The sequence below is a fragment of the Pinus tabuliformis genome, chromosome 6 (assembly GCF_031772625.1).
Source record: "Pinus tabuliformis cultivar Carrire ecotype Pingquan chromosome 6, CPIR1, whole genome shotgun sequence".
Classification (NCBI taxonomy): domain Eukaryota; kingdom Viridiplantae; phylum Streptophyta; class Pinopsida; order Pinales; family Pinaceae; genus Pinus; species Pinus tabuliformis.
In genome coordinates, this window is record NC_142292.1 from 606,951,954 (window position 1) to 606,978,985 (window position 27,032).

General features: G+C 38.0%; 1 protein-coding gene across 2 annotated transcripts in view; it reads right to left on the reverse strand.

Moving 5' to 3' along the window:
- Positions 1-2,641: 2,641 nt before the first annotated feature.
- Positions 2,642-27,032, reverse strand: part of LOC149260036 (transcription factor MYB3R-1-like) — a 216,940-nt gene continuing 192,549 nt past the window's right edge. Inside the window, exon 10 of one of the 2 annotated variants that reach the window (XM_089419608.1) lies at positions 2,642-3,142. In XM_089419608.1, coding sequence (XP_089275734.1) covers positions 2,981-3,142 — 162 coding nt within the window. In that variant the 3' untranslated portion in view covers positions 2,642-2,980. The remainder of the gene's footprint in view (positions 3,143-27,032) is intronic. The other variant, XM_089419615.1, reaches the window with a different exon arrangement.

The window sequence follows — 27,032 nt, forward strand, 5'->3', positions numbered from 1 at the left end:
AGCGTGGCAAAAGGGACAGCTTGGCAATGTTGCTTAGTACAACATGGTAAATGGGATAGCTAGGCAATGGTGCCTGTTGGAGCATGGTAAAGGGGACAGCTAAGCAATGGTGCTTGGTGCAGCAAACATTGGGACAGCATGTGTGACAACAAGGTACAGCAGTACTAAACATTGGGACAGTATATGTGGTAGCAAGGTACACCAGTGTTAAACATTGGGACAAGTAGTGTGACAGCATGGTGCAGCAATGGCACATGGGACAACAAGTACATGATGCAGATGAGTACAGTCATGATTAGTGAAGCATGATGAGATGCAGCATGATGAGATGCAGCATGATGATGAGGAACAGCACAATGATAGGTGCAGCGTGGTGATGGAGTCACCTGGGAGAATCGGTTGAAGCAACATGTCTTCAACTTAGTTCAGCTACCTCATCTATCATCTACTTAGAGATGATCTATGCTCTTATTTAGATAAGTCAAAGTGTTGACTTCTGTTGTAAATGTATTATCTCTCTCTCTCTGCTGAACTATTGAAGGACATATAAGAAGAATTGATCAACGGTTTCCCCACATTGGGGTTTGTCCCTGGCTAGCGCCACATCTTGTGTCCTCTTGGCTTGGCTTGTCTTCTGCAATTTATGTTTATGTTCTACCTGCAATTTACTTTAATGCTGATGTGATTGTTAATCTAGAAAATATATTGAGCTAACTGTGAAAATTGAAATAAATTGCTCTAAGCATAGAACATACCTAAAATTAACAAAGAGAGCCATTGGCTAACATGGTATCAAGTGAATCATGGTAGATATTAAATGATAGGGCTACAACGACATCTGACAAAAAATATTTTCAAGAGGTGGAGGACATTGTTCTTGATGGTCAATTTTGGGCAACTGTGAGGAATGTTTTGTAGTTTACTAAGCCCACTTCTAACATGATTAATTTTGCAAATACAGATGTATCAGTGATTAGGGAGGTGTATGAGTAGAGGGATAGCATGCTAGGGCAAATAAAAAATATTGTTCAGCCGAAAGATCACATCTTGTAGGATCATATTCACAAATATGTGGTCAAAAGGTGGGATAATTTTAATGTTCCGCTCCATGTCTTGTCATATGTCCTTATGCAAAAATACTACTCTCCATCTTGGTTGGCAAAACCTGCACCTAGGGTGGGGTTAGGAGAAAACCTCATACAGGTCCAGAGGTACAAAATGGATATATGGTTGCATTAGACAAGCTGGTCCCTGACAGGGAGGAGTGTGTTGGATTGCGTGGAGAATTATGCAAATACTTCAATCAAACTAGAGTGTTTGGTTCTTTGCATGCTATTGATGATAGAGATGGAATGGATCCTATTGAGTGGTGTAACATGTATGGCTCTGAGGGGCCTTTGGCAAAATTGACAGTTAAAGTGCTTTCACAAGTGGTTAATACTTCTTCCGCAGAGAGGTGTTGGAGCATCTATAGCTTCATCCACAATGTCAAAAGAAACTGCCTCAATGAAAACCGGGCAGAAATTTTGGTTTACATTCACTACAATTTGAGGTTGTTGACAAATTATAGTGACCGGGGCTCAATATGATAGAGCATATGGCACTTGGGACAACAACCTGAAGGAGCACAATTTGGAGGATAGAGCCTTACATTTGGAACAACTTAAGGCAGAACATTTGCAAGACAAGGCCCTTGAATATCTTTTATATTTAATGCACAAGTGTCCTAGGCATTAGAACCAGACACTAGAAAACATATTCAGCAGTCCCATTGACTGTTTCTTGGATAACGGGGATACAAATTCCATCCTTCTCAACATTGATCAAAATGAGCAATTGCACAGAGAAATCATCCCAAGCATAGTTCAACCAACCATTAACAGAAGATAATAATAGGAATGAAAGATATTGCTTTGGTATAAACTGGGTGTAATAACACTCAATGTAGCTCGAAGCATGCATAGATGATCTAAGAATAAAGAAACGATATTTTCATACCTAAAATAGTGAAGGCTATCCAAGCGTAACCCTTTCTCATACCACACTGTAACCTGAAAATTGTGTGGAACACTTGATTCATAAATTCCTATCCAGGATATTTTCTTTACAATCACCTTTTACATTCATTAAGAATAGAATTTGAACCCCAGGATGATGTGACAGTTTGTGATACATTCCTTTCCCGAGTTTCATTAGACAAAATATCCTCTGCCTGTGCATCTGCTGTAGCATCATTAAGAATAGAATTTGAACCCCAGGATGATGTGACAGTTTGCGATACATTCCTTTCCCGAGTTTCATTAGACAAAATATCCTCTGCCTGTGCATCTGCTGAAGCATCATGCTTACATAGATATTTTATTAATCCAGCAAACATAGAGCTAGAACAAAATGTGAACCCTTTCATACCACAATGAAACCTGAAAATTGTGTGCATAGTGCAAACTTCAACCATCCATTAGAAGATAATAAAAGGATTAAAAGATATTACTTGGGTATAAATTGGGAGTAATAATGCTCAATGTAGCTCCAAGCATGCATAAGTGATCTAAGAACAAACATACAAACTATCGTTTCAAACCTAAAATGGTGAAGGCTATTCAAGGGTAACCCTTTCTCATACCACACTGTAACTTGAAAATTGTGTGGAACATTTACCTCAAATTCTTACCCAGGATATTTTCTTTAGAGTCCCTTCTACCATTATCAAGAATAGAGTTCGAACCTCGGGAAAATGTAACAGTTCGTGATACATTCTTTTCCAGAGTTTCATTAGACAAAATTTCCTCTGCCTGTGCATCTGCTGAAGCAGCAAGCTCACATAGATATTTCGTTAATCCCACAAGCATAGAGCTAGCACAAAATGTGAACCCTTTCTCACACAACAATGTAACTTGAAAATTGTGTGGGATTCTCCCCTCTAAAATACTTATACAGGATATTTTCTTTATGATCCCTTATCTTCATTGAAATTAGAATTTCAAGCTTGGACTGACGAGACAGTTTGTGATAAATTATTGTCATCATTAGACAAAATCTCCTCTGCCTGTGCATATGCTGAAGCAGCATGCTCAGATAAATGTTTCATTAATCCAACAGCATCGTCCCTTCCATCTGCACTGTTTGTCAGGAAGCTCATATCCTACATAACCACAAGGAAATACAAAGTAAAATATAGTTTCACAGAACAAAAATCAAAGCACTGTTTGTCAGGATGCTCATATCCTACATAACCACAAGGGAATACAGAGTAAAAGATAGTTTCACAGATCAAAAATCAAAGCACAAAGATCTAATATCATGGATATTTTGATACAAGCATTTACCATTAAATCAGAGTATATCATTTATTTCATAAATGACCATGAACTTTACAATCGAACTGAACGATTTATAAAGAAAGCATTTTGCATGTGACGTCTTTCAAATATTTGTGAATTGATAAATGATCTCAATCTATAAATGAAACAAAGCAGCTATATAGTATCCAAAGTTAATTGCATCATAACCAGGAGTTACCAAAAGCATTTCAGTAGAAATACCACAAACTCTGTTACAATATTTCACATCCAAAATATTTTCCTTAGCATTGCCTTCAATATTTAGAAAATAAGCATAAATATCCAATTTGAGAAAGAATAGGTTCCCTCTTAATGTTTTTTCTTGTACAAGTAGTAGCCACCACAGCTCAAAAAATGCTGACCTAGAGATTTTTCAGCTTAGCTTAGGAATTAAAATATAAAAGATGACAATCAATTTAATAATATTGATAACATTAAATCTTACTAAAATCATACTCAGTACATGGTTGCAAGGCTTCAACTACTGAACGGTTAAGCATTCAAAAGCTTTTTGGCAGGTAGTTCATACACAGGTACATCCAGAGGACATATCACATTCATTCATATCAATTGCGCAAAGTTTTCTGTTGATAGCGGGCTCCTCATACATGCATATTTCTTGCAGAAATTAATCTCTGAGATTTTACTTTATTGATTTTCAAGATTTTCTTTCCAGTAAATTCTGTGTTTCTTAAAAGTCATCCATATAGGATCTGATCATACTTGACGACCTTATATGTCAATGTGCTTCTGGTTTGAATTTCAGGCATATTAGAGGAGGTCAAATGTTTCAGTATTCTGGGTCTTGGACAAATGGAAAACTAATTACATTTTGGAGATCCCAGTATGGAGGTTCACTCATGGTTCAAATTTTGAAGACTTTGATACCTTGAGATTTTGGGGTTGTAAACTTGTAATTTGTGATCATATTTGTCGGGACCCAATATGGCATACAGCATCAGGATGAACCTTTAAAGCATTCCAAGGAGTTCAATTTTTCAGGTTCCAGATCCATTCTAAAATATTATAGAAATTCTTGGTGGGACATGTGAACAGGGATTGTGTGGGAGCAACCCCAAATTTTAGGGGATTCAAGGGGAACAGGGGGGCACTGGAGTTTGTATACATATTATAAAAAATAAAATAAAAACAAAGATTCAAATTTAAATTCAATAATGAAATACAATGATTCATACATCATAAATGATTCAATAAATAGAAATAATAAAATATTGTACACATTTACTTAAAATTCATATTCATCATTCTAGAATCTACATTGACTTAAATTCATCATTCATTATTCTAGAATCAGATTAGTACTAAGAAAACTAGTAGATACCAAAGTCTAAAGAGTGAAATAATAAAATGAATTTAAACTCAAAAATAGTAAAGAGTGACTAGTCAAAGACTCAATCTGAAGTCATCAGTATCTAGAGTCAAGACTCAAAAGTTAAAACTGAAAATGAACAATGGACAATGAACCAATGTTATCAAAACTAGACCAGTTAATGAACTGGTTGACTCCAAAACCCAGAACTGAAAAAAAATGGACCGAAAAAATGATCAACCAAAAAATAGAGAAATACCCAAATTTTGGAAAAAATACAAAATATTCATGTGCATCCATATGAATCCAAACCATAATACACAAATATTCAAAGTTTCTCATATATATGGTAAGTGTCCATATAACCAAAATAGCACCAAGCACAATCCATCTTTGAACCAAAAATACATGAACAAAGAGGCTCTAGATGGCCTCTTGAATCCCCAGAAAAATATCATGATACAACAAATACCTACATATCACCCTCTAAGCATTAAAATAAGATAGAAAAAGCTTAATATGTCACAAACCAAGATTTTGTTCGGGTTAATGGTACATTTTTACCACGGCCACAATAGAGTGCAACAATCAATGCCACCAACATCGAGCTACATAGAAGGCTTGGCACTATTGATTAAGTGCTAGTTCCATGCCCTCATACATGATGGAATTAATGGCAACATTGCAATCCCCCCCAATCTTGAAAACTATTAACTTTGCGGATCTACAGATCTACTTTCTCCATATAAAATCCAATGAGGTTGGAACCACTCTTAAACATCATGAAACAATTAATGGTAACGATAAAAATTTATGCAAAAGTGAAATTCTCCTTTATCTTTCATTACTATGTAAAATAGAAAATGAAAGATAAAGGAGAATGCCACTATTACTATTAGAAATTCAACATTACCATTAATTACATAGCATTAGTAGGGTCCCAGGGTTGAAGATCAACCTGCCCTATGTTATGAATATAATTCATAACAATTAAATAAATAAAATAAATATAAATATTAAATAATTAAATATTAATTAGGTTAAATAGTCATTAAGTTAGGTGAAAAGGCATGTCTAAAAGCAGGGCCTCATTGTAACATTCAAATCATCATATATCATCTTATACATCTTATATATATTAATAAATTATTATATTAAATACTGGTGTGTATTTTTACATTCAAGTCTACAAACTATCAGTCTTTGTGCTTCAGCGTAAGTTTTTATGTTTCAGTGGTATCAGAGCCATGGCACACGATATAATCATGTGAGCCTTTAAACGTAGTTCGCTGCACAATGTGCCATTACGTTCATATACTGATTACATTGAGCAGTTTAATAAAATTCAAGAAGTATTTCAGCATTTAGAAAAATCATATGCAGACGTTAAAACGTGTCTAAAGAAAATCAATAATAAGGGAGATGAGAGTGATGATGAGCCAAAGGCAAAGAAACAAAATGTTAAGGTAACAAAGACCCAACAACCAGCAAAAATTGCCAAGAAAGAGAGTAGTGAAGAGGACAGTTCAGATGAGAGTGATGCTAATCCGAAGGTTAATAAGCAGCAAACTGCTAAGGTAATTAAAACCCCACACCAAGAAAAAGTTGTAAGAGAGCACCTTACTCAAGGAGGGTGTGAAAAACTGAAAGGAGATGATCTTAATTTGTTAGACAGGTTACAGTGACTGGCATCATTCTGGGGTCACTTGTGCAAGAAATATCCATCAATTGAGTTGAGAGGCCTTGTCCAAAATCTTGTTAATCAATTTAAGAGAGGAGATGGTATCGAGCTTGTTCTCCTGCAGGAACTAATCCAACAAATGGTAAATGTCCAATGTACAGAGAATATGACAGAAGAACATTTAGATGAAATGGCCAATGGTGAAATTCTTTGATATCAAGCCACAACTTTTGGGATTACGAGAAATAAAAAGGCCCTAATCAAGTCTACGAGCAGACTAAGAGATGCTTTACTTCCAAAAGATGAGCCAAAACTAGTAATGTGTCTGTTGTGTCTTATAGCTCAGCGTCGATCAATTGTTGTCATCAAGACTAATGCACCACATATAAAGATCATTAGCAAGAAGTTTGACAAGTGTTATGGCACATTGCTTAAGTATGTGGAGTTCTTGATTAATGCAGTTACACCTATTACAACATATGCCCAGCTGATACCTTCATTCGATGATATTGCACATAAGTACCACCTTGATCCAGAGGTAGCTTTTCTAATATATCGGCCAATTATGCGCCTATTCAAGCCGATATATTCTGAGATTTCCTGGCCTGCGGATATTTCGAAAGTAGTGGCTCAGTTAGATGGTAGTAAAGAGACGGAGCACTATAATTCTTCTTCTGAACTAGTTTTGGATCTTGGAACAAACTCAGTCTATCACGTGGTCAGACTTGCTTGGAACAATAAGTTCAATGTTGCCTTCAAAAGCTTGGAACAGTGTTTCTCCAGAGTTGTATGTTACATTTTGGGGACTTACATTATATTATTTATATGTTCCTAAAAAACGATACGCATCAGAGCTTGCTAAGCAGCATGCTACGCTCAAATCTCTTGAGGAAATATCTGACAATTCTCATAGTGCTATTGCTAAACGTAAGAAAGACAAGGAAAAGGCTTCAAATTCTGAAAGTGATGACAGCTCTGATGTGTCCTCAGAAGACAGCCAGGAGAATTTCCATGAGTACTTGGCAGATTCATGAAAAATAAAGTCCAAAATGGCCAGAGGCGAGAAGTATTTGGAAAGTTCTGAATTACCTGTAATATCATATCTAAATAAGCGTGGTAATATTACGTACACAGTGTCCGGCAAAAGATACAGGGCCTATCTTGGCCGAGAAACGAGTTCTAACTCTAATAACGAGATTCCATTAGTATTCTGAGACAACGAATTTAGACACAAGGCAGAGTTTTGTTCCATAAATTTCACTGCTATTTATGACAATCATTCAAAACTGTCAATCCATGCCTCTGCCCCCGCCACGCTGCCTTTTTCCCGACTGCTTCCATAGATTGTGCCACTCTCAATACACACCATTTCTATTTGGTTGCCGATCATAATTGTATTCGTCGGTGTTATAATTTATGGTGTTCCGACGTGCAACTCATCTGGAGCCATTCGACAGCCCTCTTCCCTGCCCGATGGATTCCACGGAAGTGTAGGTTACATTTTTTAACCAAATGAAGAGAATGTGAAGAGATCATTAAGCATTAACATACGAAATTTTGAAATGAAACAGAAGCAACTTCCACGTCAAGCGTTGTGTCCCCAGATACGTCGTATACCATCACGGGTGATAGGTTATGTCAGATGGGGTCGATATATGGTCGATTGTTATATATAGAGATCTGTGTAATATATAACTCGGACATAGATACATTACGATAACGCTACTGCCATCCTATAATCACATTATAAACTAATTCAACATTTAATTAATTCATAAAAAAAAAAAAACATTATTATATACATTAAGCTATATAAATTTTCATTATATAATTATATTTTATAATTATATATTTGTAAATATATATAGTTTACAAAAAGAAAAATTAGAGTTAAAAAAAAATATATATATATATATATTAGAGTTATATAAAAAAAAAATAGAAATAGAGTTAAAAACACAAAACCAAAAAGATTAGACATATTAAAAAGGAAAATTAAAAATAAAAAAATCAATCTAAGGAAATATTACCAATGAGCTATAAGAGAAAATGATGGCCAGATTACATACACTAAGTGAAGAAAACCCCAAGCATTAAAGCTTTGAGGACAAAGCTTTCGAAGGAAGAGGCTATGTTATGAATATAATTCATAACAACTAAATAAATAAAATAAATATAAATATTAAATAGTTAAATATTAATTAAGTTAAATAGTCATTAAGTTAGGTGAAAATGTATGTCTAAAAGACATGCCCACTCACGAAAAGTCACCTGCTGAGATATAAAAGGCAGAGCCTCATTGTAACATTCAAATCATCATATATCATCTTATACATCTTATACATATTAATAAATTATTATTCTAAATACCGGTGTGTATTTTTACATTCAAGTTTCCAAGCTATCAGTTTTCTGCGTCAGCCATAGTTTTTATGTTACACCCTACTAATAAATTATTGCTTTTAGGCAAAACTCAAAGGAGGTGCTCAGCGCTTTTTAAGGGTCAATGCCCACAAGCACCCCTTTGGGGAAATGCATCCCCCACATCAGAGAAATGTTTCTCCTTGGAATTCTCTAAGTTTTCCCAAAAGGGGGACGTCAGGAAATGCCCCAAGAGCATGGGAGATGTGGGGAGCATTGTTATGAATAAAATTTATAAAAATAAGTTAAATATAAATAATAATTATAATTATAATAATGATTAATTAATTAGTAATTAGTGTAGAAGAGGCATGTTTCCAAAGACATGACCATTCATGAATGCGCACTTGCCTAGGTATATAAGCAAGCCCTCATTTGTAACAATTCCATCATATCTCACATCGTTTGTACATCTCTATCTAAATATACTACTTGTCCTATAATGAATATTTACATATTTTAGATCTTCTGAATATTCTACTATGTATATGAATCTTGTTCATAACATTTGGTATCAGAGTTGTTCGATCCTCTGGCCACTCAACTGTTGCACAAAGCCAGTTTGATCCAACCTTTGGCCATCAATCCTTCGTCAACTTTGTTGTTGTTGCAATTGAAGTGTTTCGCTACACTGAAATTGGAGTTTCTCCATTTTGCGGGTTTCATCGTTAGGCCTTTGGCCATTAGAAAAATTATATATATATATACTAAAAAAATTATAATTAAAAATAAAATTATTAGAAAAATTAAAAATAAAAAAGGTCAAAAAATAGTATATATATAGAACGAGAGAAAATAGTATATATATATATAGAGAGAGAGAGAGAGAGAGTGAGCGAGAGAAAAGATATATATATATATATATATATATATATATAAGGTTATATAAGTGACCTATATTATTTTATATATAAAAAAGAGCCCAGAAAAATTACATAAAAATAATATATATATATATAAAGGTGCTACAACCACTAAAGAGTCGCAACCCCACTGCTCGTGACAACCAACAGCATGTGCATGGCCTCCAACAAGTCATTCTACCCGCTATTTTGTCTAGACGTTTTCCTCACTCCTTATGAGATGTCGCCACCATTATGGTCATAGTCGCTCCTCACGAGCTGTCGCCACCACCACGTGTGAAAATTTCTGAATCTACACGTCATAAATCCTACTGCAATCACTGGTTTATCATCTCCTACTTGTTCTTTACATTCAACAAGTTATTTATTTATTTATTTAAACGACGATGAAAAACACTTTCGCAGACTACACATACATACAGATCATGAACTGAAATAAAATGAGACAAATACACAAGGGACACCGTTATTTTTGGACAAACGTCCCTAGAAAACCCAATGAGGGAAAACCGGTGCAGCAGCTTTGAGGGTTTTATTATTAAGCAATAGTTTTGAATACACTTTGGATGCCCCCTCAGCTATCTAGTTATAGAGATAAAAATATACTGGCAAAAACCTAAGTGAGATTACCTCACTTTACCCAGCAAAAATTTCTCTGTTCCAACAACTGGACTGATTGTCCCCAGCTACAACTGTGTTGCCCCTCAGCAGTAGCTACGTGGGCCTGCGTGGAGCACACTGGGACAACTGCGTCAGCACAGCGCTGCCTCCTGAAGCTTTGACGTCAGCCTTTCTGGTTGATTCTACTACTCCCCAATCTGAATTCAGATTTCTGCTGGAGGGTGCCTCTACCCCAGCACTGGAAATGTGTGGGCCCTTCTTGGCCCAGCGTCAGTCTCCCTGGGTTTGTGTTGCCTCCTTTGGCGTCTCTCTACATCTCTCTGTTGTGTATTCAATGTCCCGGAGAAGATCCTTTGACTTCAACTATCCCTGCCCCTCTGCTACAACAGATCACTTGTTCGATTTTCTTAACAAACCTCGCCCTAGAAAAATTGAACTCTTTGATCTCTCTCATCTGTCCTGATGTGTCGGAGCCTAACTGCTCCCCATTGTACCATATCTCGGATAAAGTGATACCCGATATCAATGTGCTTGGAGCGGTCGTGGAACACGAAATTCTCTGATAGACGAATCAAACTCTGGTTGTCGCAAAAGATCACGGTGTTATCTAGTATGTGCTCAAATAGCTCACTGAAGAGCTTCCTCAACCAAACTGCTTCACAAGAGGCCATACTTGCAATAATGTATTCGGCCTCGGTGGTGCTTACTGCAACCGATCTCTACGTCCTGCTCATCCAAGATATAAAGGCAAACCCCAAAGAGAAGCAACACCCAGACGTGCTCCTACAATCCACCACACTGCTAGCCTAGTCAGCATTTGTATATCCATGTAGCCTCAAATTCCCGACAATGTATCTCAATCCATAGTGGATTGTACCCTGGAGATATCTCAAGAGATTCTTGGCAGCAATCCAATGAATGTGATGAGGCTCAACAATATATTCACTCAACGTGTTCACAGCGAAGCATATGTCAAGACAGGAGTTGACAAAAAATATCAGGGCCCCCACAAGTTGACGATACTCGGTAGGGTTTGTCAATTTGGACCCATCAATACTTCCACATAGCTTCTTAAAGTTAAGTTCCATCAGAGTAGTCATGGACTTGCAGTCCACCATCCCACATCTCTCAAGTAGCTTCACAATATATTTTCCTTGAGAAAGGAAAATCTCACCTGGCTTTTGTCAAACCTCCAACCCTAAGAAATAATGCATCAGTCCTAGGTCCTTCATCTCGAACTCAGAAGAATGAGAGGATCATCACCTGTCAAAAAGAGATCATCCACACAAAGGACCAGAATGAGAGGTCTATCATTTACAACCTTAAAGTATAGGTTCAGGTCAGCATCACTTCTTGTAAATCCCAGCTTCATAACATAGCTATCGATCCTCTCATACCAAGCCCTAGGAGCTTGATTCAAACCATAGAGGGCTTTCTTCAACTTGCGTACATATGTTTCACGATCTTGAACCTCGAACCCCTCGGGTTGTTCCACATACGCTTCCTCCTTAAGTGAACCATGCAAGAAGGCAGTTTTGACATCTGTTGTAGGTTCCATCCTTGCGAGGCAGCAAGGGCAATAATCGAATGGATGGTGGTATATCAGGCAACTAGGGCAAATATCTCATCATAGTCTACTCTTTCCTTTTGAGAGAAGCCTTGAACTACAAATCTGGCCTTGAATTTCTCAACACTCCCATCAGCTCCATGATTGATCTTGTAGAGCCATTTTGAAGTGACCACTTACTTGTCCTTGGGTCTAGGAACCACATCCCAAACATCATTCTTCATGATTGACTCATACTCCTTGTTCATCACATCCTTCCAAACCTGTTCCTTCACGGCTTCTTCGAATGTACAAGGCTCAGATTGTACAATGGTACTCATGGAAGCTAAGTACCCTTGGTACCTATTCGGCTTCTTGCTTCCACAAAATGTCCCCCTTGGTTCAATATGTTTCTCAGCGTCTTCAAAAGTATCTTTGAGCCACAAAGGCCTTTTCCTTGAACTAGAGGGCTCACTAGGAGGTGGATCAATGGCATCCATCGAACCTTCAACATCAGGCATCGATTCATAAGACAGAGGTTCATCCTTCCTAGGAATAGGAAGATCTCGGATCTTTCTAAGAGAAGAATCTTCATCAAAAGTGATGTGACATCATGACTTAATTCCACTTCCCTTTGACCAAGCACATAGATTCTATATGCCTTCGAAGTTTCACTATATCCCACAAACGTTCCTTTCTTCCTGGATGCATCTAGTTTGTTTCTTTTCTCTTTTGACACATGAAAGTATACAAGACAACCAAAAATTCTAAAATGAGAAACATCAGGTTTCTTACCAGTGAATACTTCTTCGGGTGTCTTGAAGTCCAAAGTTTGATGTGGGCATCGGTTTTGGACATACACAGAGGTGTTGGCAGCTTCTCCCCATAAGAACTTCGGAAGACCTTAATCATGAAGCATAGCACGGGGGACTTCTATGATAGTATGATTCTTCCTTTCGGCAACACCATTTTGATTAGGAGTATATCCAGTAGTAGTCTCCCTCTTAATGCCAACTTCTCTACAATAGTCTTTGAATTCATTTGATTCATAGTGGGTCCCATTATCAATCCTCAATATTTTGATCATCTTCCCTGTTTGATTCTCGACCAAGGCTTTTGAAGGAGCAGAACCATTTGAAAACTTCATCCTTCTTCTTTAAGAAATAGATCCATGTTTTGCGAGAGAAATCATCCACAAAAATAGCATAATACAAATATTCACCCAAAGATGTCACGGGCAACACACCTAATAGATCAGAATGGACCAACTGAAGAATATCGGTGGTTTGAGTCTCACTTGAAGGGAATGGTCCCCTTGTATGTTTTCCAGCTTCACATCCCTGACAAACACCTTCATGATTTAAGTTGAATTCAGGCATCCCTCTAACCATCTTCCTTACATCGGTTAAAGCTTTGAAATGAAGGTGAGCAAATCTTCGATGCCATAATTTGAATTGAAGAGACATATCACAAGTCATTGCTCCCAACGAACTTCCTCCAACCTGATAGAGGCCTTCAAACCTGAATCCAAGAGTGAATGCATCTCTTGGGTTCCTTTGCCAAACACAAACTTTCCCATCAATGAATGTCACCTTAAGACCTTTGTCTTCCATCGCAGAAATAGAAACCAAGTTCTTTTTCGGATCAAGTACATATAGAACTTCTTGCAAATGAAGAGTTTGACCTAGATTTAAGTGGAGATTAACGGTCCCAATTTATTTCACGGGATAAGCGGCATTATCCCCAAGCATAATCTCCATATTCGTCTTCTTTTCAACCAAGTTTGAGAGGGGTTCCTTGTACCCACTGAAGTGCCTTGAGGCGCCACTATTAATCAACCAATGGTCCAATGTATCCGGAGGAGAGGCGGTGAAGAGGGCAGAAACAAGATAAATTATTTTTGTTTTACAACATTAACTTCATCATACCTGGAGTTTCTCGACTTCTTGGGAGGACATCCACTTCCATTTCGAGCAATGAGAGCATTCCTTTTTTCTTTGTTATTGAACTTGTTCCTTTGATTGCCATTACCCTTGAAGTTGTTGTTATTGTTGTCATCATCTCCCAATTTATTTCATGGGATAAGTGGCATTATCCCCAAGTATAATCTCCATATTCGTCTTCTTTTCAACCAAGTTTGAGAGGGCTTCCTTGTACCCAGTGAAGTGCCTTGAGGCACCACTATCAATCAACCAATGGTCCAATGTATCCAGAGGAGTGGCGGTGGAGAGGACAAAAATAAGATAAAATTATTTTTGTTTTACAACATTCACTTCATCATACCTAGAGTTTCTCGACTTCTTGGGAGGACGACCACTCCCATTTCGAGCAGCGGGAGCATTCCTCTTTTCATTGTTATTGAACCTGTTGTTCCTTTGATTGCCATTGCCCTTGAAGTTGTTGTTATTGTATTTATCATCTCTTGCAGTATCCTTCTTGTGAGGACACTCTCTAGCGAAGTGGCCAAACCTGTTACGATTGAAGCATCGTGCTTTTCTTCCTTCTTTGAATCCAAGCTTGAACCCTTGTCCTTGATTCCTCGGACCAACATTGTTCCTTCTCTTAGAATGAGCGAATAAGGCGATAGGATTGTTTCCATTTGAGGGCTTCTCTCTTTCCATCATGCTTATTTCTTCTTGAGTGCATCTGGACAATAGCTCATCAAATGCCAAAATCCTATGATTGTTGAGAATGGTAGTGTTGAACACATCCCAATATCTTGTAAGGCCCCCAAGTGCAATAAGAGAGATCTCTCGGTCACCAATGACTTCTCCAATAGATAGGACATCATTCTTGATCTCGGTAATCCTCATGAAGTAGGATTGGATAGATTCTCTTCTATCCATCTTGATGTCTTTTAACTTGTTCTTGAAAAAGAAAACTTGATTTGCATTATTAACTTTGAATATCCCAACCAGCTTGTCATACATCTCCTTAGATGTTTCTAAATGAGAAATATAGGAAACCAAAGGCTTGTGAATAGAATCCACAATAATCTACTTAGCATTAACCTCACCTTTCTTGTACTTGGTTTGTGCAGTAGTGGATTCATTTGAAGGAGGCTCTGCTATTCTTCCTTTGACATAATCTATGGCATCTCTTCCAAAGTCAAATCCAAATTCATCTTCCATGCATGATAGTCGGACTTGTCCTTAAGCTTGTCCTCAGATTTGAAGAAAGATGTAGTCATCATTGGGACTAGTTCCAAGTCCTTGTCCAACAACCTCCCTTAGTGATTTCCTTGCTTCACTCATGCTAAGGCTTTGTCTTCACCTGAGCTCTGATACCATATTAATTTTAGATAACAATGGTATGTTCTATGCTTTAGTACAATTTATTTTAATGTTTCTTATCAGCCCAATGACAATTTCTAATTATCTTCAGTAGCAATCACATTAACTTATACACATTGACAGTAAATGCAGATAGAACATAAAAACATATGCAAAAGACAATCCAAGACAAGAAGACACAAAATGTCGCAAATGTCAAGGACAAACCCCAATGTCGAGAAACCCTTTGATCAAATCTTCTTATTATTCTTCAATAGTTCGACAAAGAGAGAGAGAGTCCTCCAATCAGCTCGGTCAACAGCGGAAGTATGCGGCATGCCAAGAGAGTAAAGTCTACCCAAAACCTGCTCAGTCAACCCAGTCAAAGTCAAAGTGGCATTCCCTTTATTTTTCATTTTCATCCTTTTACTTAAATTTTTAACATTACTATGAAATGACTCAAGATGTTTGAGAGTGGTTTCGCCCTCATTGGATTTCATATGGAGAAGGTAAAATTTTAGATCTCACTCAAAATCCAGCAAACTAATCTGTTTTTCAAAATTTCAGGATTGGGGGTATTGCAATGTTTCCATTGGATTTTGTCATGTACTAGGGTATGGGACTTGAATTTAATCAAGAAAACCAACCCCTCTATGCAGGGGAGACTCCCAATAATCAAGAGCACATAGGGTACTAGGGTATGGAACTTGTATTTAATCAAGAGCATTAAGGTCGTTCGACTATGTAGGAGGAGACTCCCAATCAAGCGCAAGACAAGAAATTAGAAATTTCTCGTCGCTGATTTTGGATATTGCTATTTTCATTATGTGATCATTCATGAGTAAATGTGATGTAAATTAGAGACTTTAGTTTATGCATTGACAATTAACAATTTAATCATAATGTAATAATGTAATTGACATTATTTCTTAAATGTCATATATATATATATATATATATATTAGGACATTTAAGAAATAATGTCAATTATGTAATTGACATTATTTCTTAAATGTCCTATATATATATATATATATATATATATATATATTGTGTTTCCCCGTTTCCAAAATTTGGGGGGCTCACATTTCGTACTAGTGCCCGTTTCGGAAACTCGTACCCGTTTCCTTGTTTCGTGCAACTTAGTTTTGCAGTCAAACCAAAAAGTCAACACAACAATCAACTCGGTCAAACAGTCCCAAATCACCTCAAAATCCATGCCAAAGAACGCGGCCTACAAAAATCGAAATTATGCACCCAAAAGAGAAGTCAGCGTTGGTCAAATACTCCAAGTCATCGTTGGTACCCGCATGCCCTAATCCCTGAAATCTTCGGCCTCCAAAACCAATCCAGAAACATGCCTTCCTTCCACACGTGCGAAGAAGAAAGCCTCCAGGATGTACGAACCAATCAAGAGAGGAGGGAGAAGATGATGTGATGAGATGATTGATGTCCAAATGAGAGAAGGGTCACTCCTATTTCTACAATTTGTTAAGGGTGACGAGACAGATCCATTGGGCTTCATGAGCCTACATTTGAATGAGGCCGACCTTGAAAATTTGACCATCAAAAAGAATAAATTCAAAATTCCATTTCTCCTTGTCAGAATGAGATGATCTTTCTATCAAAATTGTACCTCTCGAAAAGAGGAATCCAATGCAATAATCATCTCCATCATATGAGCTATCCTAAGGTGGAAGTTGGCCCTAGTTGTCAATTTTAAGTTCTTTTGGTGCAGAGCAGAGGCAATGGTTCAACTCAGCAAACACCTTCTATTCGGATTCAGAACAAAACAACTTTGTTTTCACTCCACCCTTGGTGACTTGACTCAAAGGTCAGGTGATATGAGAGAACCCCAACACGAACCTGCGGTAGAAATTTGCAAGGCACATAAAGTTGCAGAGCTCTATTAAAGTGGTTGGGGCTAGCCAATCCCAAATAACTTGTATCTTGGTTGGGTCCACATGCACACCCCGCTCATGAATGATGTACCCCAGATATTGAACCTGGGTCATACCAAAAGTGCATTTCTCCAAATTGGCACACAATTTGTGTTGTCGCAAGGTTTAAGGGACCTGTCGAATATGGTGGACGTGCTCTTCCCAACTCTGGATGAAGATCAGGATGTCGTCCAAATACACTACCACGAATAAGTTGGTGAAGGGTCGCAACATGTCTTCCATTAGCGTCATGAAGGTTGTGGGGGCATTCGTCAACCTGAAAGGCATGACCAATCATTCGAAAAGGCCCTCCTTGAATTTGAAGGCAGTCTTCCTTGTTGAAGCCACCCTATGGTGTATAGATGCGAGTATGGTGTGTGGTCAGTAAGCCCAAATGCTTCACGACCTTTGCTGAAATGAGGTTCTTTTGGCTTTCCACTATCACCAATGAACTACAGCGGAGAACTCTTCACCCACATCTGTAAGGGGGAAAATTCACTCCGTCCTCTGGAGCTTCGAGCTCAATCTTTTGGATCTTGGTAGTGGCAACAGGGGCACTGAGCTCAGCATCAATTGTTAGGTCCCTATGATACTAGTGTATTCCCCCTATTATTGTCATTGTAGCTCCTTATTGTTATTGGTGTATCAATGTTGTCCCCATATTGTTATTATTGTGCCCCATAGAAACCCACTATTGTTATGGTTGTGCCCTTACATTATTATTGTTATGTCGGCTCTAATTATATTGTGACCCTTAGACTCCTATATATAGAAAAGAGATTTTTTCATTTGAATCATCCAAGAACTGTTCATTTGTCTAATGTAAAGGAGGTTGCCCCCTCGAAGAGGCTAATTTTGAAGTCATTGATCTATTTCTTCTTCTATTTTGTGAGCTAGTTGCATAACATTTGGTATCAGAGCTTTGGATTCTAGGGTTTCGCTGCTTCAAACAAGTCATCGTGGCATTTTCGCTATAACTTTTTTTCTAACAAAGCTTCAGAAGCTGAAATTAAAACCCATTTGAGCCGAAATCCTTGTGCACCTTGTGTACAAATTTCAAATCTTATCTCACAATATTTTTAGAGATATGAGCAAGGGAAGTTAGGGTTTTTGTAGGCTCCAGAATTCCATCTCAAACAAGTGACCTTGGGAAATTTGCCATAACTTTCTCTTTGAGCATCAGATTCAAATTTCGTAAAACGTGACAGAAATAGGACGGCCTGAAGGTTGTTGGGTAACGTTTTTAGGGCCGAAGGTCGAAACAGTGACACGTGGCACTTCATACAAGTTCGCTCTACTGAACCAGTCTATAATCAAGTCATCGTGGGAGATTTCACATAACTCTTCCTTGGGGAATCCAATCTCGATCAGACTTGTCGGGTTGGAAAGAAGACTCAGAGGGCTACCACAGGACGCAATTTCAGACCTTGGAGATCCGAAATTACAGAGATACATCAAATTCAATATCGAGCCCCTACAAAGCGAAAAAAAGTGTGTAGTTTTTTTTAAATTTGCATAAGTTTTGTCTGAGAAAGTATATTGAAGTGATTCAAAGGGCATTATGAAGCATATTTATCATTAATCAATGACCGAAAGAAAAAAAATGGAAACACCTAGTAAGCAACCCGAAATATCTTCCATGACACATGAAGAAGAAGAAGAAATGCAACATGATATATCAAAATTAAGAGATCAAGTGAAACAAATTTCGCTCTCACAAAAAGTAATTGAAGCTAAGATGGATGGTTTAAAAAATGGAACGGAAGCTAAGATGGATGGAATGGAAACTAAGATGGATGGTATAGAAGAAAAACATAAAGTAAACATGGAAGATTTTAAGATAAATTTGACAAAGTTGCCACAATAAATGCTTCATAATAGTGAAAGGGTAGTGAAGGAAACTCATGATGAGAACAAAAAAAATGTTAATCATGACTTCATAGACTTTTAACGTTGGATTGAAGACCCACCACATTGCAAAGATTGATATGAGGAAGTTTGATGGCAAGGATCTCGTAACATGGATCCTACAAATGGAGCAATATTTTGAACTCCATAATGTGCAAAACACACAAAAGTTACACATTGCAATTTTATATTTGGAACCCAATCAGTTTCTATGTTATCGATGGCTTTGCTCTCGTAAACAAATTGTCACTTGGTCAATTTTTACCGAGGAAATGATAGCACATTATGAGGATACCAAGGCAACACCTTCTTTAGCCCACTGATAAATCTCAAACAAAAGAGTTCAATAGTGGAGCACATTGAGGATTTCCAAAAATTGAATATAAAAATAAATGATATACCAGTGGAACATAGGATTGATCTCTTCATAGGGACTTTAAAGGATGACATCTAAAATGAGATTCGTCTTTGGGAACTTGATTCATTGGAGAAGGCATTCGGGTTGGCAACAAAGAATCCTACCACTCACAACTATAAAGATAGAAGTGTTGATGCCCCTAACCTTCCAAAACCTATAAGGTTGACACCACAACAATTGGAAGAAAAAAAAGCAAAAGGGCTTTGTTACAGTTGTGATATCAAATACACTAAAGGTCATAAGTGTGTTGAGAAGAAATTTTTCTACATAGATTGTGAAGAGGAAGAAGAAAAGGAACAAGAAACATCAAAAAAGAGGATATACACCAGGAACCAACCCTAGAGAAAGAAGAAATGAATCCGGCCATATCTTCTAATGCATTGCCAGCAATTACAACTCCTCAAACTCTCAAGATAGGACATATGAAAAGAAAAAGGTAATAGTGTTGATTGATTCAGGTAGTACCCATAATTTTATTCATTGTAAGATAGCCAAGGAATTGAATCGCTTCCTATATCTAGCACCAGAGTGTCTAGTGATGGTTGCAAGTGGAGGAACCATAAATTGCTCTGGAAAGTGCCATAATATCAAGCTATCCATGGGAGAATATGTATTGAATAGCCCAATGCTTTCCATTCCAATGGGTGGTGCTGATGTTGTACTTGGAGTCCAATGGCTACAATATTTGGGTACAATAGCTTTTAGTTTTCAAGAAATTTTCATGAAATTTTGTGCGAAAGGAAAGGAAGTTGAATTAAGGGGTATTGCAGGGAAACCAGAAAGGATAATCAGCTCTAATTGTATGGCAAAGCTTCTAAAGAAGGAACAACGAGGCATAATTGCACAATTATGTTCGCTAGAGGTTCCCACATCGAAATCATATATTTCCCAGTGTAAAGTGATGGTTGCAACTATAGGAACCCTATATTGCTCTGGAAAGTGCCATAATATCAAGCTATCCATGGGAGAATATGTATTGAATAGTCCAATGTTTTCCATTCCAATGGGTGGTGTTGATGTTGTACTAGGAGTCCAATGGCTACAATCTTTGGGTACAATAGCTTTTAATTTTCAAGAACTTTTCTTGAAATCCTTTTGGAAAGGAAAGGAAATTGAATTAAGGGGTATCGCAAAGAAACTGGAAAAAATAATTAGCTCTAAGCTTCTAAAGAAAGAACAACAGGGCATAATTGCACAATTATGTTCACTAGAGATTCCCACATCGAAATCATCTATTTCTCCAGATCTCCAAAAAGCCTTGGACAATCATTCCAAGGTATTTGAGACTCCCAAAGGCCTCCCACCTATTCATGATCATGCTCATGCTATTCATTTGATCTCAGGAAGTGTTCCTCCAAACATCAGGCCTTATAGATATCATTATGCCCAAAAGAGTGATATTGAACGTATGGTTGCAGAAATGCTAGAGACTGGGATAATTCAAACTAGTCAAAGTTCTTTCTTTGCTTCAGTGGTATTGGTGCACAAGAAGGATGAATCATGGCACGTGTCCAGATTATAGGGAGATCAACAAGCTCACTATTAAAGATAAATTTCCAATTCCTGTAATTGATGAACTATTGGATGAATTACATGGAGCAATTTACTTCACCAGGTTGGATCTTCGTTTAGGATATCATCAAATCAGAATGAAGACTGAAGACATTCAAAAAACAGCATTTAGAACTCATGAGGGTCATTATGAGCTTTTGGTCATGCCAATGCACCTTCTACATTTCAAGGTTTGATGAATTCCATTTTCAAACCCTTCCTTAGAAAATTTGTGTTAGTATTTTTTTATGATATACTAATCTACAACAAGTATTGGAAGGATCATGTTCAACATGTTGACAAGGTGCTCAAACTATTGGAGGAGAAACAATTATATGCAAAAACCTCCAAATGTTTCTTTGGAGTACAGGAGGTGGAATATTTGGGTCATATTGTATCTCATGAAGGTGTTATGAAGGTGTTAAGGTAGACCTTAGCAAAATTAAAGCTATTAAGGAATAGAAAATACCATCATCCATAAAGAATCTCCAAAGATTTCTCGGGTTGACAGGGTATTATCGCAAGTTTGTTAAGAATTATGGGAGAATAGCAGCACCTCTAACAACATTACTAAAGAAAGATGCATTTTCTTGGACTCCATATGCAACAAAAGCCTTTGAACATCTTAAAGAGGCAATGTGACAAGCAGCGGTCTTAGCTACTCCAGAGTTCACAAAAACCTTTATTGTGGAATGTGATGCGTCGGGAAATGGAATTGGTGTTTTTTAATGCAACAACGAAGACTCATTGCTTTTGAAAGTCGTCCAATCAAAAGAAACTATTTACACAGCTTTTTATTAGAAGGAAATATTGGCAATACTAGATGCACTTAAGAAATGGCGACCTTGCCTAATGGGAAGACACTTCAAGGTAAAAACGGATCATGATAGTCTTAAATACTTTTTAGAACAAAGATTATCTTCAAAAGAGCAGCAAAAATGGGTCACAAAGATGTTGCGTTATGACTTTGAAATCATCTACAAAAATGGTAAACAAATTGTTGTTGTCAATGCACTCTCAAGAAAGGATGAGGATGTGGAAGCATTGCTTTGTGCCATTTCTATTATCCAACCAGATTGGATAAATGAAGCAAGGGATGAACAGAAAAATGCCGAAGAAGTGTGGGCACTCATTCAAAAATTGCAACAAGATCCCAGTACATCTGATACATTTAGCTAGAAAAATGATTCATTATGATACAAAGATATCTTATACCTCTGTAAGAATTCCCAACTCAAACAAAAGATTCTTTTGGAATTGCACACCTCACCCTTAGGAGGGCACTCAGGATTTTTTTAAGCTTACGACATTGTTAAGAAGGAATTTTTTGGGATGGCCTTAAATCTGATATTAAAATGTTTGTAGCAAAATGTTTGGTTTGCCAACAAAATAAAGTTGAGACAATTAAGACCTTGGGTCTGTTACAACCTTTATACATTCCAAGTCAACGTTGGAAGCAGGTTTCAATGGATTTTATCACAAATTTACCCAAGTTCGAAGGAAAGAGTGTCATAATGGTAGTAGTTGATAGACTTACCAAGTATGCACAATTTTGTGCATTATCTCATCCATTTAAAGCTAGTACAGTTGCTACTGCATTTATGGAAACAATTCCAAAGCTACATGGAAACCCAAAGATTATTGTAAGCGACCGAGATCCCATTTTCACTGGAAAATTTTAGATGGATTTATTTTCTTGTTTGGGTAATCAGTGAACTCATAGCTCAATCTTATCATCCTCAATCTAGTGGGCAAACTGAGATAGTGAACAAATGTTTGGAAGGATATCTTCGTTGCTTTGTATCTAATAAACAGACACAATGGGTCAAGTGGTTGCCCCTAGCTGAATGTTGGTATAACATTTCCTTCCATACTGGAGCAAAAATGACCCCATTTATGGCACTTTATGGTTATCATCCACCGTCCATCACATCATCTTTAAGAGAAAATTCTATGGTTGAAGCAATGGAAGATCACATCAAGCATCAACAACAAGTTCTCCAACTCTTAAAGGATAACCTCACTTTAGCGCATAATAGGATGAAACAAGAAGAAGATCAACATTGCAAGGAAAGAAGTTTTGATGTAGGTGACTAGGTATTTCTACGACTACAACCATACAAACAAATGTCCCTCAAGCAAGCTAAGAAGGATAATAAATTATCACCATAGTATAATGGTTCGTACAAGGTGTTGCAAAAGATTGGTACTATTGCATACAAATTGAAGCTTCCTGCATCTTCCCAAGTGCACCCAGTTTTCCATGTTTCATGCTTAAAGAAGGTTATAGGTGACAAGCTCCTAGTTCAAACATTATTGCCAGAACTTGACGAGGAAAGAAAAATCACATTGGAGCCTGAAGCAGTCACAGAAAAAAGAACTCGACAACTACGAAATCGATCAATTTCAGCCTATCTCATCAAGTGGAAGAACTTACCTGCTAAAGATTCCACCCCGGAGGATGAGAATTTTATAAAGGCATCCATAACTTCTCAAGCGTTATGTCGGCTCTGATTATATTGTGACCCCTTAGACTCCTATATATAGGAAGTATGTTTTGTCATTTGAATCATCCAAGAATTGTTCATTTGTGTAATGTAAAGGAGATTGCCCCCTCAAAGAGGCTAATTCTGAAGTTGTTAATAGATCTCTTCTTCTATTGTGTGAGCTGGTTGCATAACATCAATAATTTGCTCCCATTTGTCATTCCCCTTGTTGGGTTTTGACTCAGAGTCGGAACATGCATCTAATTCGGAAGCCTTCAGCTCAGCGACCAATCATTGCTTGGCTTGACACTCACTTGTGTTGTGAGTGGGGCTCTCATGGAACTCACACCGTTTCCCTATGTCTTTCTTTGTCTTCGTGGTGTTGTTCTTTGTTTGCAGCTTCATCAGGTTGCCCTGGGTCGCCCCACCTTGGCTTTGTCCTTTTTCTGCATTTTGGCGACACCTTTCCCTTGCTTTGGATTCACAAATCCAAAGTCTTACTTCTTCTGTTTAAATTTTTGCTCATATTGATAAGCGGTGCCAAGGGAAGTTACACAAAAAGAGGAGGCCCACTAAGAGGTTAAAATAAAGAGGCTCCAGTTTACGATCCACATCCTTCAAATGGAGAACAAGTTCAAGAAGTGATATTAAAGTCGATAAAGATTCTCTGATCTATGATTCAGATGATTCAGAGGATGAGATTGTTGCAGATTGTCAAAGGGATCTACTTACAAACAAGTGGGGAGAAGATTACCAACAACAACTCCTTCATGAGCAGCTCAAAGTTGAAGAGCCCAACATTTTCGATGGCTACCTGTTACAGAAAGATTCCTCCTTGGAAACTGTTCAAGAAAGGGAGGCAGCCATAAATTTTTCTCAGCAGTTCCATGATCCAGTCGCTAACTATATGGCGCCTTTCCCTTGCTTCGGATTCACAAATCCAAAGTCTTGCTTCTTCTGTTTAAATTTTTGCTCAATCTTGACAGCGTATTGATAAGCGGTGCCAAGGGATGTTGCACAAAAAGAGAAGGCCCACTAGGAGGTTAATAAAGAGGCTCCAGTTTATGATCCACATCCTTCAAATGGAGAACAAGTTCAAGAAGTGATATTAAAGTCGATAAAGATTCTTTGATCTATGATTCAGATGATCCAGTGGATGAGATTGTTGCAGACTGTCAAAGGGATCTACTTACAAACAAGTGGGGAGAAGATTACCAACAACAACTCCTTTATGAGCAGCCCAAAGTTGAAGAGCCCAGCATTTTCGATGGCTACCTGTTACAGAAAGATTCCTCCTTGGAAACTATTCAAGAAAGGGAGACAACCATAAATTTTTCTCAACAGTTCCATGATCCAGTGGCTGACTATATGGCATCTTTCTTTGGCGAGCAGCCGATCTCAATTATGGGGTATGCATTAAATGTTTTACCTCAAGATTCCAAATGTTGCATGCCTATTTTAGTCGTTGATTTTCAAGGACACATCCCAATTAGAAGGTTCATGGAAGAGATTAAACGAACTGAGCATCAAATATTAGTTTGGGGGTTGTGGTGCATGGTTGTTTTAGTTGTTGACTTCCAAGAGAACAATGGCATAATGTCTAGTAATGCTGACCTGGTACCATTGGAAGGTTGATCTCACTTGGGTGAAATGAGCCCTATTCATAAGCAGGAGTTGTATGTAAATAAGCTCACTATGTGAGTGTTTAATTTCCAGTTCTTAGAGTTTGTAGTTTTGCATTTCAATTTTATGAGGAAAGGACTCCCAGCAAATAAAGTTCCATGGAGATTTTCTAGTTTTATAGGTTCATTATATTTTTGACTCCATGCCCAATGGTGAAGGCTACTAGTCTGCAGGTTCTCAGCACCTTGCCAACAAGGCATTGTCCCCAATTGGAGCCAATGTTGTCACTTACTGCAAAATGTGTTTCCAGTTGTCCAAAGAGTAAATGAGCAAAGAAGTTTGCAATCATTTTCCAAGCAGCAGAAGGACTCAAAGCCTAAATCGGACCCTCTCCATTGGAAAGTGCTCTGAACAAGCTTTCCAACGATATGTGGAAGTCCAAAAATGGACTCCTGGATCAAAAGATATGGTCTACTGAAGTTCAAGGATTGAAGCCTTAGGAAGGAATATCGAAGGTCTGATATATCAGAGATTGCATATCGGAGGTCTAGAGATATCAGCGATCAAAACATCAAAGCATCAAGTTATCGATGATCGCATATCAGAGGTCGGGCATACCAGCGCATCACAACATCAGAGCATCAAGCATATCGGAGGTCCAGGGACATCAGACAACGGCGATCGCAAAATTGGAGCTTGGAGGAGATCAACTCATCGAAGCATCAGACAGATCAGCGATCGGAGAATCGGAACTTCTAAATGTGAGAACTTTATAAAAGTTGTGAGATGGGTAAAGTGTCGATAATGTTAAAAACCATCGGGGGACTCCAATAAAGATAAACAAAGGATTCCCTGGAAAAACCAAAGGCAAACGGGCCCTTTTCTCTCTCCTCTAGCGGGACACGTGGCAGCATATCACTGGTTTCAATAAGGACACGTGGTAGGCAGTTTTGGCATTTTGAGGGGCCTAAGGGGACAAATTTGGGTGACATGTGTCACCACTTATGAGGTGCCACATGGAGTGATGACGTCATATCGAAGGTCGCATATCAAAGGTTGAGGATGTTTGCACTTTACAATAGTTGATACTTGAAAAAGTTCTGATAAGGGGGTTCCAATATTGGGTTGGGACCACGGTTACAAGAACTTAAAGAACCAGGGGCTTAGAGTTGATAACAAAGCGAGAATGGCCCTCGCAAAACCAAAGGCAGATGGGCCCTTTTCTCTCTCCTCTAGCGGAACATGTGGCAGCATATGACTGGTTCAAATAAGGACACGTGGCAGGCAATTTTGGCATTTTGAGGGGCCTAAAGGGACAAATTTGGATGACACGTGTCACCACTCATGAGGTGCCACGTGGAGTGATGACATCATATCAAAGGTCGCATATTAGAGGTTAAAGATGTTGGCACTTTACAACGGTTGATACTTGAAAAAGTTCCGATAAGGGGGCTCCAATATTGGGCTGGCACCACGGTTACAAGAACTTAAAGAACCAAGGGCGTAGAGTTGTTAACAAAGGGAGAAAGGCCCCCGACAAGAGTTTAAACGCTCTAGCACCTCAAGGCTAAGCAGCAAGTCACAACCCTCCGTCCTATGGTGAGAAATGAAGGAAGAGCTAAGCAGAAGGGGCTTGTCATATCAGAGGTCGGCAATTAGTAGATTAGAATATTGCACCATTGTGAAGATTGCGATATGGAATCACTTCGAAAAGGAAGTACAGAGCTTTAAATAATGTATGGGTTCGCAGCTATGATATTGAATGAAGGCACAAAGGAGTTGGTAATTGAAAAGGAATAATCCTGTGAAAGGCTCTGTACCAAGAAACCGAGGACAACATGGGTAGCAAAAATGAATTTGAGTACTTGAAGGAAGCGATCGATTGCTTCGCGTGCACGTTTTCAGCGTGTTAAAAGGAGGTATAGGACTCATGAAGTAGTGTGCGGGTCACCTAAGAATTAATTTCTCAACATGGAGCTCCACACGTCAAACAATGAAGCACTTCCAGGTCAATCTTTGATTCTACATTAT